Source organism: Cynocephalus volans, chromosome 5 (genome assembly GCF_027409185.1).
Source record: "Cynocephalus volans isolate mCynVol1 chromosome 5, mCynVol1.pri, whole genome shotgun sequence".
NCBI classification, from domain to species: domain Eukaryota; kingdom Metazoa; phylum Chordata; class Mammalia; order Dermoptera; family Cynocephalidae; genus Cynocephalus; species Cynocephalus volans.
Genome location: NC_084464.1, coordinates 110,387,611 through 110,400,957, shown reverse-complemented (window position 1 = coordinate 110,400,957; position 13,347 = coordinate 110,387,611). Strand labels below are relative to the sequence as shown.

Sequence of the window (13,347 nt, the reverse complement as noted above, 5' to 3'; positions counted from 1 at the left end):
GCGAGCCGGCGTGGGACGCTGGCCAAGGCAGCGGAGAGGGGAACAGGGGAAGGACTGTGGGGTTAGGGGCGGGGCCCTGGGGGAGGACCTGCGGGCGCTCGGGGCGGGGCTGTGGCTTAGTGGGTGGGGCTAAGGGCGGGACCCCGCAGAGTTCTACCGCTGCGCGCGCCACGTCTCTCTTAGCAAGCGTGTGGGGGACAGGTCCGGGTAGGGGAAAACTGAGCGGGGAGGGATCTGACTCTTCTCGCGAGAGCTGGCGGCGGCCGCGCGTCCGTGAAAGTAGCGTGGGGGCGGGGAGGAGAGGCGGCGGCGGCGTCCGAGATACGCCACACGGCCAGGGGCGTTGGGAGCCCGGGAGCGGAGCGGGGTCGTGGCGGCGGCGGTGAGCAGAGCGAGGAGGAGGAGAGGGTGCCATGGCAGGGCAGCAGTTCCAGTACGATGACAGTGGGAACACCTTCTTCTACTTCCTCACCTCCTTCGTGGCGCTCATCGTGATCCCGGCCACATACTACCTTTGGCCCCGAGACCAGAATGCCGGTGAGTCCCGCTGGCAGCTGCCCGCGGACCCGCGCAGGCCCCGTCAGCCCCTCCGGGCCCTGCCGCTCCCCTCGGCCCGCCCCAGCCCGCCGCGTTCGGGGTGACAGCGCCCGCGCCGCGGAGCCTCGCGTCCAGGCGTCCGCCGCTGGCGGGGCCCGGTCTCGGCGGCTTTTCCCTCAGTGCTTCTCCTCCCCCTTCATTGTCCTCCTCGTGAGTCCCGCTTCGTACCCTCTCCCCCATTGTTCTGGGCGCTCCTTTGCAGCCTCCTGCCTCTTTGTCTTCTCTGCCTCGGCTTTTATTGGGTATTTTTCTGTACGGAGGGAGCAGGGTGGGAATTGGGAGGTGAGAGAGGAGTTGGCAAAGGAGGAAACAACGTGGACGCGCACTCTGAGGCCCCCCGCCACCCGCCAGGCCACGGATTTACCCCCTCCCCCCGCCGCATTTCCTTGTTGCAGCTGTTAGAGATGTTTTGGGTACCCTTTGAGCTGGGTGGCATGTTTAGGACTCCAGTTGAGCTCACCGACCGCCTATCCCCGTCACTTCCTCCCGTTGCTTTTTTATTTGTGCACTTACACTGTGGGGGTTGGAAGCAATGCCTTAGCAAAAATTCGCTTTTCTCTATTTTCATTTCATTGGAGTTTCCTGTTTCTGATGGAAAAAGTGTACGTATGGAGGATAACTCTTATTTAATCTTGTAGGTAGTTGTGAGGTAGCTGGTCCATTTGCTTTTAGTTCTAAGTCTTTTCACGTTAAGTAACATGGGATTAGACAGAATAATATAGATTCTTTTCATAAATTGTTTGGGTAATGTTTGGATTCCATTTGCTGCTCTCTACTAATACATATGGCAGGTGATATTATGAAAACTGATAGAACTGCTAGGGCCTAATGGGTTATTTACGGTAGCGTTAACAGTTAAGTAGTTTTTGAGTATTAGCAACACTTAAGGAAAGCTTTCTATTTCACAAGAGACATGCTAATTTGCATAAATATCTTCTCTTAAGTTGGACTTGGTGGAGATCTAGTTGTCCAGGTTATGTACTGTACTTTGGGGAGATTACCAACAATGAAGCATTGAATCAGCTCAGAACTTGTTATGCTTTTACACCCATTCAGTGACCTGTAAAATTCTTGAGTTGGAATGGAACTAAACAAATTGAATTTAGAATTAGTAGCAAAGGATTCCATATTTTTGTGCATTTAACAATAAGTTTAAATATCCATTAGATGCAAAATCTTCCCAAAATTTCGTCTTAATAGTTTTCTCAGTCAGTGGGTGGTTTTATGAAAGTTGGATTTTGGATTGTTGTCTTTTCCTAAATGCACTTAAAACTGTGGGTTCTTTGGACAGTGTTTTGTGTATAAGTGATGAAGTCTTAGAACTGTAATGATTTGTTTTATCTGCAAAACCTAGGCTTCTTCTGGTCCACTTTTCAGTATAGTAGTTTATTTTCACTTATCCCCCATTTGTGTATGTGGTTGGTTGTGTAGAAAACAAAAGGGTATTGGGAGAGTGGGTAGGCTTGGTTAGAATGTGTTTTGAGAAGCTGCCCTGATTTCAAAAATTAGCCATCATTTTAATGTACACTGAATTTTTGAAGTTTGGAAGTCATATTTTTATGGAAGTCATATTATAAAATTTGCCTGACAACTTATAGGCAAGTCATATTTGAGCCCCTCCAGCATATAGATAGTCTTTGGAAAAGTAGTAGTAGTTTAGGTGGAGGGAATTAAATACAGATAGTCCCTGACTTACAATGGTTTGATGAATGAGAGTTTTCAATTTTTAGGATGGTGTGAAAGCAGTTTGCATTCAGTGGAAACTGCACTTTGAGTATCCATTCAGCATTTTGTTTTTCACTTTCACTGCAAGTATTCAATAAATTACATGAGATATTCAATTTTATCATAAAATAATTACATGAGATGTTCAACTTTATCATGTAAAACAGGCTTTATTAGATGATTTTGCCTAACTGTAGGCTAATGTAAGTGTTCTGAACATCTTTAAGGTAGGTTGGGCTAAGCTATGGTAAGTTTGATAGGTAGGTTAAATGTATGAAATACATTTTTGACTTAACAGTATTTTCAACTTATGATGGGTTTTTTGTGACCTAACCCCATCATAAGTTGAGCATCTGTATTGGCTATTTGTAAGTAATGGACTTCAAATGTTACTTTATTTAATCCCCTTCAAAATATAGTGAGGTAGGTGGTATTCTTATCCCCATTTTACAGGTGAAGAAACTGGAGGTTAGAGTGCATTAGTAACTTTCCTTTGTGGTTGAGCCTAGCTGAGAACATCAGTCTGCTTAGCTTCAAAGACCTGTGTTGTTGCCATACTGCTAGATAGAAAGTTAGGTGAACTATGTGTGTTGATTTGCCCCTTTTTTACGTCTGGCTGTCTGCTTCAGACTTTAGTCAGCAAACATGCAAATGTTCATGCAAATGTTGGTCTTGCCCAAAATTGTGTTAAGAAAATTAAGTGGGACACTTAACATGCTATTCTAATCATGAAAAGTGTTGGGCACCACTTTTTCATGGGTTTATCATAATAAACTTGAGTTGTTTCTTTTAGAATTACAGTGGTATTCAAAGGATATTTCCATCATAGTGACTTTTTTTCCTGCAGACCAGTTGCAGTTTATTTTTTATTTATTTATTTATTTTTAAAAAGATGACCGGTAAGGGGATCTTAACCCTTGACTTGGTGTTGTCAGCACCACACCTCTCCCAGGTGAGCGAACTGGCCATCCCTATATGGAATCCGAACCCATGGCCTTGGTGTTATCAGCACCGCACTCTCCCGAGTGAGCCACAAGCCGGCCCAGTTGCAGTTTATTAAAAATCAAAGAGAAATCTTGAGTTACGGCTTCACCCAAAGCTCTGAAAAAGAAAGTTTTTTTTCCCAGATGTTTGCAGCAAAATAATTGCTGGCTTTTACCGATAGGGGGCTACTTAATAGTCTTTATCCACTTCACTTGGAAAATAGTCATGTTTTGCAGTTGGAATATTAGTTTGATTATTGGTGCGGTTTTAGACCTTCATGTTAGGGAATAAACACCATAGCATCTTTTTAAAATCTGAAAAATTCTGAATCACATTTGTCCTCAAGGATTTTGAATAAAGGATGTGGACCTGTAGGAGTATTTTTGAATAATACAACAGCATACTTTAATACTTTCTTTTGAAACTTATTTTATTTAGTTTTCCTGTGAAACTGTTAAATAGCCAAATACAGAAATGTAGGCAGGGTTCTGACAATCTTGACTTTTCAGGGATATCCTCTGCATGAAAGCATGAAAAGATTTGCTTTGCTGGCAATTATACAACTGTAAACATCACTTTAAGTACTCTTTAGTTTTCTTTTTTTGCAGCTGGTGGGTAGGGGGATTTTTTGTTTTTTGTTTTGTTTTTATTTTGTTTATTTTTTTGGCGGCTGAAATCCTTTGACCTTGGTGTTGCAACACCATGCTCAGGCCAGGAGTGTGTTTTCTTTTTTAATGATACATTTGGGGCTTTCAATTTCAAGGTTGACAGTTGTTTCAGTGTGGCTGTTTTGGAATTATTGGACACTTGAGTGCATCAGGAAGTGTGGCGCCATTTCATGGATTGTAAAATCTAGGTTTTGAAAAAATAGAAATAGCTTGGTCATTGTCATATTTGATATATTAATTGAACTTATCCTGTTATCCATAACGTTAATGGGATCCTTTTGCCTTGATTTTTGTCTAATATGTTGGGCTAAGTGTACTTACATTAATTCCCCATTTAATAGTGGAGGGGTCTTATTTGTTTTACTCTCTTGGTTGTTGACAAATTGGCTGAATAAAATGACTGAATACTTTTTCAGACAATTAAGGACAAAAGCTCTATGAAGTGATAACATGGAGAGTTTAGATATTCTTACAACAGTGGTTCTCAACCCTGGCTACACATTAGAATCACTTGGGGAAGTTTTAAAACACTTGTACCATCCCCAGATATTCTGATTTAATTGGTCTGGAGTTGGTGCTATGTATTAGTGTTTTAAAAGGTCCTTATATGATTCTAAATTATAGCTGTGTTTGAGAAGTGCTGCTTAGAGGAGAAATTCCTTAGTAATGGTCTCTTGCAGGAGTCGTCATTTTGGGAGGTGGTGGGTGTATTCCTTTTGTTATGTGCTCTTTGCTAAAAAACAAACCCAAAAAACTAATGCCTTAGCTTTTTTGTTTTACAAAGCTAAGAAGCACTTACTATAGAACAGTGCTGTGAATTTCTCGTAGTTGAAATCCAAATATTTTTATCAAAACAACTTTAATAGTATGGGTTTACAACCAATTTATCATAGTCATCTATTAATGGCTTTCAAAGTATTTAACATTGTGCTGTGATTGGAGCCTTACATATTTTGGATATCCTTAACATTTTGAAATAATTGCACATAGTTACCTTATCACCCAACTTAGGTATTGCCAACAATACTGTCCTGCGACCTTTTGTGTGTGCTGTCCACTTTGTTCTTTCTTGGTGACTGTTAATGTTTGTCTTGCCTGGCGCTTTTAACATAACAAGTATTCTTAATGTTTATATGGAATTTCAATCTGACCCTTATTCTTAAATGCATAATTTTGTTTACTACTCCTTTGGTTTACAATGGAAAAGTCATTATTTTAAACATTGTTCATTACTAGGTTCTCATTAGTATATTAGACAAGAGAAAATAACTGATCACTTGTAATTATTAGAATTTCAAATAATCAAAAGCATGCTTTTATTCTTTCCATCAGTTAAAGATTATAGATATCTTGAATTGAGATAAAATATACCATTACTTATTACAAGTTTTTGTTTGTTTTTTGACTCCTTGACCTTACTTTTGGGTCTTGACCTTCCTTTTCCAAAACGTACTTGACCTTACTGCTTGGCCTTACTTTTTCAAAACTGCCTGATTTTGAAATCTGGCTCTGCAGCTTACTAACTGATTATTTAACTTCTGTGCAAGTTATTTAACTTCTTTTTGTTTCAGTATATATACTTGTAAGATAGAGACAGTAATCTCTTCCATAAAATTAAAGTTAGGATTAAATAATGAGCTATATGTAAAGTGTTTAGAACAGTGTCTGGCACATAGAGATGCTGTTAGCTCCTACTGGTTTACTGGTTACAAGGACTTTATGGAACAATTTGATTTGGTATTTAAGTACTCATATTTTTTTTTTCATTGTTTGAAAGGATTAATGAAACTTGAAGAAAAAAATTACATTTCTTTATTTTTCTTTGCTTGCTTCCTGTCAAACAGTATAAGTGAATCAGCTCTCTGACTTGGGACTACGAGTAGGAATCTACTTTTGGGGCTTAGTAGTACAGTAAGAAAACCCTGAATTTGAAAACTTAGAAGTTTTGGTTGTAAGTTACAGCCTAGTCCGTATTTAGTTATCTCTGAACTCTCAGCCTTATTTTCTAGGGGTAATAATAATAACCTGCCCTATCTACCCAAGACGTGATTGTGATAAGCAAAGAAAGAAATGCATATAAGCCTGCTTGCAAAACTAAACACGTGACAGAAATTTCTTCATTTAGCAAATGTTTATAGAGCATTAACTTTGTGCTAGATGCTGCTTCTAGGTGATGGATCAGATTTTTAAGCGTGTGTAACTTTTTTCTTATTAACTTGGATATACCAAATGCCAGAAAGCACAAAGGAACAGAAAAAAAATTGCTTGTAATTCCATCACCCAAATCACACAAAGGTGATTAAACATTTTGGTGTATGCACCCCTTTTTTTTCCCCTGTGGAGATGATTTTTTTTCTCCCCGTGGGGGTGATTTTAATATGTGTTCATAGCTATAAATTTCCCCTGAAAACTGCTTTTTCTGCATTCCGTAAGTTTTGATATGTTGTGTTTTTGTTTTTATTTGTCTCTATTTTTCAGTTTCTCTTGTGTGTTGTTTAGTTTCCACAATTTTGTCAATTTTACTTTTGTTATAACAGGTTTACTTTTGTTATTGATTTTTAGTGTCATTCCATGTGGTCAAAGATACTTTGTATGACATCTATCTTTTAAAATCTATTAAAACTTAATTTGTGGCCTAGCATATGGTCTATTCTAGAAAATGTCCAAAATGTCCCAAATGTCCCATGTGCACTTGAGAAGAATGTGTATTCTGCTGTTGTTTGGTAGAGTTGTTCTGTACGTGTCTGTTAGATGTAGTTGGTTTATTGTGTTAAGTCCTCTGTACCTTACTTATCTCCTGTTTGGAGAAGGGTATTGGCAGCCTTTAATTGTTATTGTAGGATTGTCTATTTTTCCCTTTAATTCTGTTTGGTTTTTTGTCATATATTTTGATGGTCATTAGGTACATAAATGTAAATAATCTTTTACTTATATGTAACATCCTTCATTATTTCTTATAACCTTTTTAAATTTAAAGTCTGTTTGGTCTGATATTAATATAGCTCTACCCCACTCTCTTTTGGTTACTGTTTCCATGGAATATCTTTTTCCATCCTTTCAGTTTTTTTTTTTAATTGGATTTGAGTGTTCATCATGTGATACAAAGCTGATTGTCACCCCTCGTGCCCATGATGTGAGGGCCAGATTCGCGCTGGCAGCATACCCATTACCATAAATTGCGTTTGTGCCCCGTGTCCCTCACCCAGTTACCCCCAACGTCCCGCTCCCTTCCCCTTTCCCTCATCCTTTCACTTTTAATCTGTTTGTGTCTTTTTTTTTTTTTTTTTTTTTTTGTGGCTGGCTGGTATGGGGAGAACCCTTGACTTGGTGTTACCCAAATACCACACTCTAACCAACTGAGTAACTGGCTACGCTGTTTGTGTCTTTGGATCTAAAATGAGTTTCTTAGAGACAAGATATAGTTGGATCATGTGTTTTTATTCATTCTGCCAGTCTCGGTCTTTTGACTGGACCATTTAGTCCATTTACATTTAAAGTAATTACTGATAAGGTGGCTGGCTGGTTAGCTCAGTTGGTTAGAGTGGGATGCTGACAGCACCAGTGTCCAGGGTTAGATCCCTATACCCATCCCTGTACCAGCCAGCAGCCAAAAAACCCCCAAAACAAATAAATAAATAAAGTAATTATTGATAGGGAGAGATTTCTATCATTTTAATATTTGTTTTCTGCTGTGTCCAGACTTCCTTCTGCACTGCTTGCAGTCCTTTTAACCTGGCATATAAGTCACTGTTACTGTGGCAAACGGGTTCAAAGGCATCCCTCAGTAAAGTCAAGGGGGCAGGGGTACCGTACCATAGATGTATAGGTGGAATCTATTTTTAAGGGAGTAATTTATTGAACATTGTTTAGCAGTGAGGGCCTTTTAATATAAGAATACCTCAAGGCTGAGTTCTTTGCTTTTCCATCTACACTTATTCCTTTGGTGATCTCATCCAGACTAATGGCTTTAAATATTGTCTGTATAATTAGGACTCCTGAATTTTTATTTCCAGTCTAGACCTCCTTCCTCAAACTCCAGACTTATGTATATATAAGTGCCCAATCCACATTGCTATTTGGATATTTAATAGACATCTTAATATAAATATGTGCAAAACTGATATGACTTCTGTCTCCCTTCCCCCTGACTTTCTTGACCCAGTCATCATCTCAGTTAATCACAGCTACCTTCAGCTGTTAAGGCAAGAGGTCTTGGAGTTATTTTTTACTTATGTCTTTGTCTCATACTTCACTTCCATACTGTTAGCATGTCCTGATGGCTCTACATTCATAATATATCCCATCTCATCACCATTTCTCATCACTCTACTACTGCCACCACTCTGGTTTATTGCCTGGATTATCACTAGCCTCCTATCTAGTCTCCTTGTTTCTACCCTTGCTTAGTGCAGTATCTTCTTAAAATATTAGCAGTGATCCTTTTAGAACAGAAGTCAGCTCATGTTACTCTTATGCTCAGAACTCTTTAAGGCTACCTCAATTCGAATGGAAACTCTAAGTCTTAGAGTATCCTGTAAAGTCCTTCATGATCTCTTTGGTCACCTTGCTTTTTCCATTTCAGCCATAATAACCTCTTTGCTGTTCTTAGAGCACAACGAGACACACTCCTTCCTTGAGACCTTCACTGTTGCTGCTCCCTTTGCTTTGGAATTCTTTTTCTCTACATACCCCCATTACTTCCTCCCTTATGTATGTTTTTGCTCAGATGTCATCTTCTCAGTGATGACTTCCTTGAGCACCCTATTGAAAATTGTGATTATTTTTTTACCCCCACCCCATGCTCTCCCTTTGCTTTATTTCTCTCTATAACACTTACTGTCTTCTAACATATTATATAATTTATTTTGTTTATTGCTATCTCCTCCACTAGAATGTATGAGAGCGGGGGGTTTTGTTTTGTTTCCTGCTGTATCCTTATTGTCCAGAAAATTCCTGATACGTAGCAGATTCTCACCAGAGATTTGCTAAATAAAGGAGTTCATCATTCTTAACAAATGTTTATGTAGTGTCTACTCTATTCCAGACAACTGGAAAGAGGAGGAGTGATCATTTATGGATGAGATATAATCTCTCCCCTCAAGAACTTGAGTACAGAGGAGTCAAAATCGACTTTCATATTGACTATTGAAGACTGGTGATGCTGTACATGCAAACTGCTGTAAAGAATGTATAGTCCTACTACATTTTAAAATTTTTATTTTTTATTATAAATATTTTAACTAGAAGGTGCAATCTCAGGGATTTCATAGTTTAAAAAGCGATAATCACATCATGTCATAACTACATAAAAAAAACAGTGCTGTAAATGGAGTTGCTTGGCTTTGATCATATACATTTCTGCACAGCCCTTAGGAAATCTACACAAAGAAATATCTTCTCCCTTTGCTCCAATTAATTGTTCTTGTATGTAAATTGCCTTCTATTCCATTATATCCTGAGTGGTAATATAACAAGGCCAGCCATGTAGCCGAAGATCCCTCCAAGTGTACAGGAGATGGCCACACCTATCATGGTCTTTCTCAGTCCAATGGAATAGGAAATGCTCCAAGCCATGCTCCTATAAAACTAGAAGTTTTCATGATCTGGAGACTTATTTTCCCAAGTGGATGTAACTTTTGTCTGATAAGGAACTTCTTTGAGAGGATGCATTTGGTTTTACTACTAAATATAATAATTAGATTCATAGCAATTACTGAAACAGAACAGATGTGTAACCATGTCAAGTGTGTTTTCAATATTGGAAAGTTCTTCAAGAAGAATGATGGGATGAAGATGGTTAGGATAACTGAAAATCCTTTAAAAAGATGGGTATACAGATCAGTATCTTTCATGGTATGGCTATCTAAGTCTCCTGCCCATGGAAAGGAAGGGGAGGGTACTGCATCGCACCATCAGGTATGATGGGCTGCCTCCCTGCTATATGTTTAAAGAAAGGAGCTAAAAAAATGCTAACATTCTTAAACTTTGTAATTCCACTTCTGGGACTGCATTCTAAAGATACAGTGTACTAAATACTTATAAGAGCAAAGATATCCATGATACCAAAAAATTAGAAACAATTTATATGTCTAATTATAGGATGGTAGGCATATTACAGTGTCTTTACTTATTTGGTTATTAGTAGTCATTAAGTAATTTACAATGAATTTCTAACCATGGAGAAATGTTCAGAAATTAAAAATTACAGCTAATGTGACCTTCATACATACTTCAGTCTTATATGCTTGTCTCAATTTGGACAGTGGTACATTATATATTCTCTTAAAGAGGACTAAAAAAGAAGTATACTAAAATGGTATTAATGATTATTTGCATGTTGAAACAGTGGATTTTTTTCTTTCTTCTTTTCTAATATATATGCTGAATTTTCTTTATGAATTTTTATTAACATCCAAAAACTTATTAAAACAATCTCTGGCTAGCTTTCTGATCTTGAGCAAGATGATCTCTGTACCTCTAGAGGCCTTTTAGGCTCAGTGAATTGTTTTTATTTTGGGGTATGTGGTGTTTATGGTTCAAGTGGGACATTCATCCTTGTCTTTTAAGTTGCCTTCGCTTCTTAGCTAGCATTTCCTTACATTGACAGTACTTGAGTTTCTCTATTTTTCTCTTGTTTTGCCTGTTTTAGAAATAGTTAACCGTTGGCTTGGGCTATGGATTATCACTAAAAGATTAGAGTTAAAAGAAAACAGGAGAGAGGTAATGCCAGAAGATTGGATGAGGAGTGAACTAGGTAACGGGGTGGATATGCTGTTGGGGGATGAGATGCAGAATAGAGAGGACTCTTTGATAGGACTTTGACTCACATGAAGAGAGTATGCTAAGGAGACTCCTGGCATCCTTCTCAGAGACCCATTTGGAGCTCATTGTAATTGTTTAGAATTCTTCACTATCCCGTTTCTCCAATTCAGTTTGAGAAGTGCAGCTTGAATTATTACTACAGTTGAGTCTCCCCTTCTTTCCTCACTATTTATCTTCTGGCTTAGAGATAAGATGGTTCATAAAAATCCTTGTGTCCTGCAGATATGAAGGATGATGTTTACTTTTCTTTTGAACATTGACACTTCTATAGCAAGCAAATTGAGCTAAAACAAACAAAAAAGAGCTGGTTTGCCATTTCCCCCCCAAATTTATTTGCTATGTTGCCTTCTCCCATACTCTCCAGCACTGAAATCTTTGCAGCAATTTTATTTATAATATCTTTTTTTTGGTCTGTAAACTTCTATTCCACTAGACTTTTTTTTTATTAGAGGTAACATTTAATCAGTTGTTTTTAGGTACCCCTTGTTCTTAAGTTTCTTGACTTGGGTTTCTTCATATTACATTGCCTCCTTTGGAGATGTGGTTAGATTAATGAGAACAGGGACACAGTATATTTTAGCTCCTTTTGAGAATTGTGTAGGTAATCTAGTCATTATTGGGGGAGACATTTACAATAAAAGTATTAAGTGCACAGGCCTATGAATCTAAACCTGGGCACACGTCTCATCTCCAGTCCATCATGGTTATTTGCTGTTCCTTAGGTACCAGCTATAACTTTGGGTAAGTTATTTGTGGTCTGTGAACCTCGTTTTTTTAATTTTTAAAAATATTTATTTATTTATTTATTTATTTTGGTGGCTGGCTGGTACAGGTATCTGACTCATTATTATTATTATTTTTTAAAGGTATATATGCATGTATGTATGTATTACACCTCTAGGGTGGTTGGGAGGTCTAAATGAAACGATTCATACATTCAACAAATATCTATCGAGTACTTAATATTTTCCAGGCATTGTGTTAGGCAGTGGAATATGGGCGTGAACAATATAAACAGGATTCCTGTTGTGAAACAATAAAAAATACCACATACTGATACGCTATGTAGACAAGTAGAGTGTTTGTAGAAGGTCTTCCTGAAAAGGTGACTTCAGGTTGAGAGCTGAGTTACAAAAGGGAGCCAGCCATTTAAAGTTCTTTTAAAAAAAAAAAAAAAAATGGTGTCGGTAAGGGGATCTTACCCCTTGATTTGGTGTAGTCAACACCACGCTCTCCCAAGTGAATTAACCAGCCATCCCCATATAGGGATCTGAACCTGTGGCCTTGGTGTTATCAGCACCACACTCTCCCAGTGAGCCACAGGCCAGCCCAGCCATTTCAAGTTCTGAATTGGGTATTGGAAAAGTCTATTTCAGGCTGGGGGAACAGTTGTGTTCAAAAGCCTTTAAGGCTGGAAAGAGTTTGGCGTGTTCCAGAAACAGAGAAGACCAATGTGGCAGGTGAGGAAAATAGTCTGGGATAAAGTCAGAGAGAAAGGGGTGGGGCCCCAGATTCTGTCAGTGAGCCAGGTAAGAAGCTTGGATTTCATTGTATGTGTGATGGGAAACTATTTGGCGGGCCTTAAAAACTAACGCCACCTTAAATGACATTACAAGCGGTGCCATTATGGGCCCACAAGGGCGTATTAACGTGGCAGCCTAAGATGGCGCCAGGAGGAAGTAGGGTGGGAGTGTCTGCGGGAACCTTGCCTTAGCCCTTATTGGCCAAATACCGCTTCTGCACTCGTGAACACTGCGTGATTGCAATAGCTAGATATTGAGACAGGATGCATGCTCTCGTAACCTTTAAGCTGATAGGAGGATGTGAAAAACCTCCCTTCCCCATTTGCCTTTAAAAGCAAGTGCTTGTGTGATAATAAACAGAACTGCTCGACAGAACCCCCGCTGTGTCTGAGTGTCCTTTAACGGGCTGGTTGGGGCCAGCAGCTGTGCTCACCTCTCTTCACAGCTCTCTTCCCTGTCTCCTTCCAAGGGTATCGCAGGGAAAGATGAATCTGGGCAATTCCTTTGCCCACCAAGGGAGAGACTGATAATGAGACTAGGGCTGTTCGGTCGGCCAGCGGCAGACCCAACAACTATTGAAGGGTTTTAAGCTGGAAATGAGTAGATCTGACTTACTATTTTCCCATTTCTTAATGAAATGAAAAAAGTTTTTTGGTCAGCTTGAGCGTGTATCCTTCTAGGGATGAAGTCATATCTTTTTAAATAATTTATAAATTTAGTGGAATATTTAAAAAACACACTATAAAGTATGTTATTTTTGAAATATAGTTTTATCCTTTTATATTTCAGGAAACAATTATTTTCAGATTCTTTATGTGTTCAACCTCTGTCTTTTTCGTCACCAGAGCTGTTTTTGAGTCATCTAACAGTTTTTCTTATATATTTCATTTGCATTTATTTGGGATATACTGCTTTTGGGTTCTGAGTATGAAACTATCACTGGAAATTTTCTTACCAAGCTACAAGTGTATTATTATATAATGTTAGGTATTTTGATCATCCTGTAGGTATATATTTTTGATTTCTAT

General features: G+C 38.7%; 1 protein-coding gene across 1 annotated transcript in view; it reads left to right on the top strand.

The window, feature by feature from the left end:
• Positions 1–293: 293 nt before the first annotated feature.
• The window catches only part of SEC63 (SEC63 homolog, protein translocation regulator), a 65,856-nt gene continuing 52,802 nt past the window's right edge, over positions 294–13,347 (top strand). The window contains exon 1 of the mRNA XM_063097690.1: positions 294–537. Within this exon, the coding sequence (XP_062953760.1) occupies positions 414–537 (124 nt within the window). The 5' untranslated portion in view covers positions 294–413. The remainder of the gene's footprint in view (positions 538–13,347) is intronic.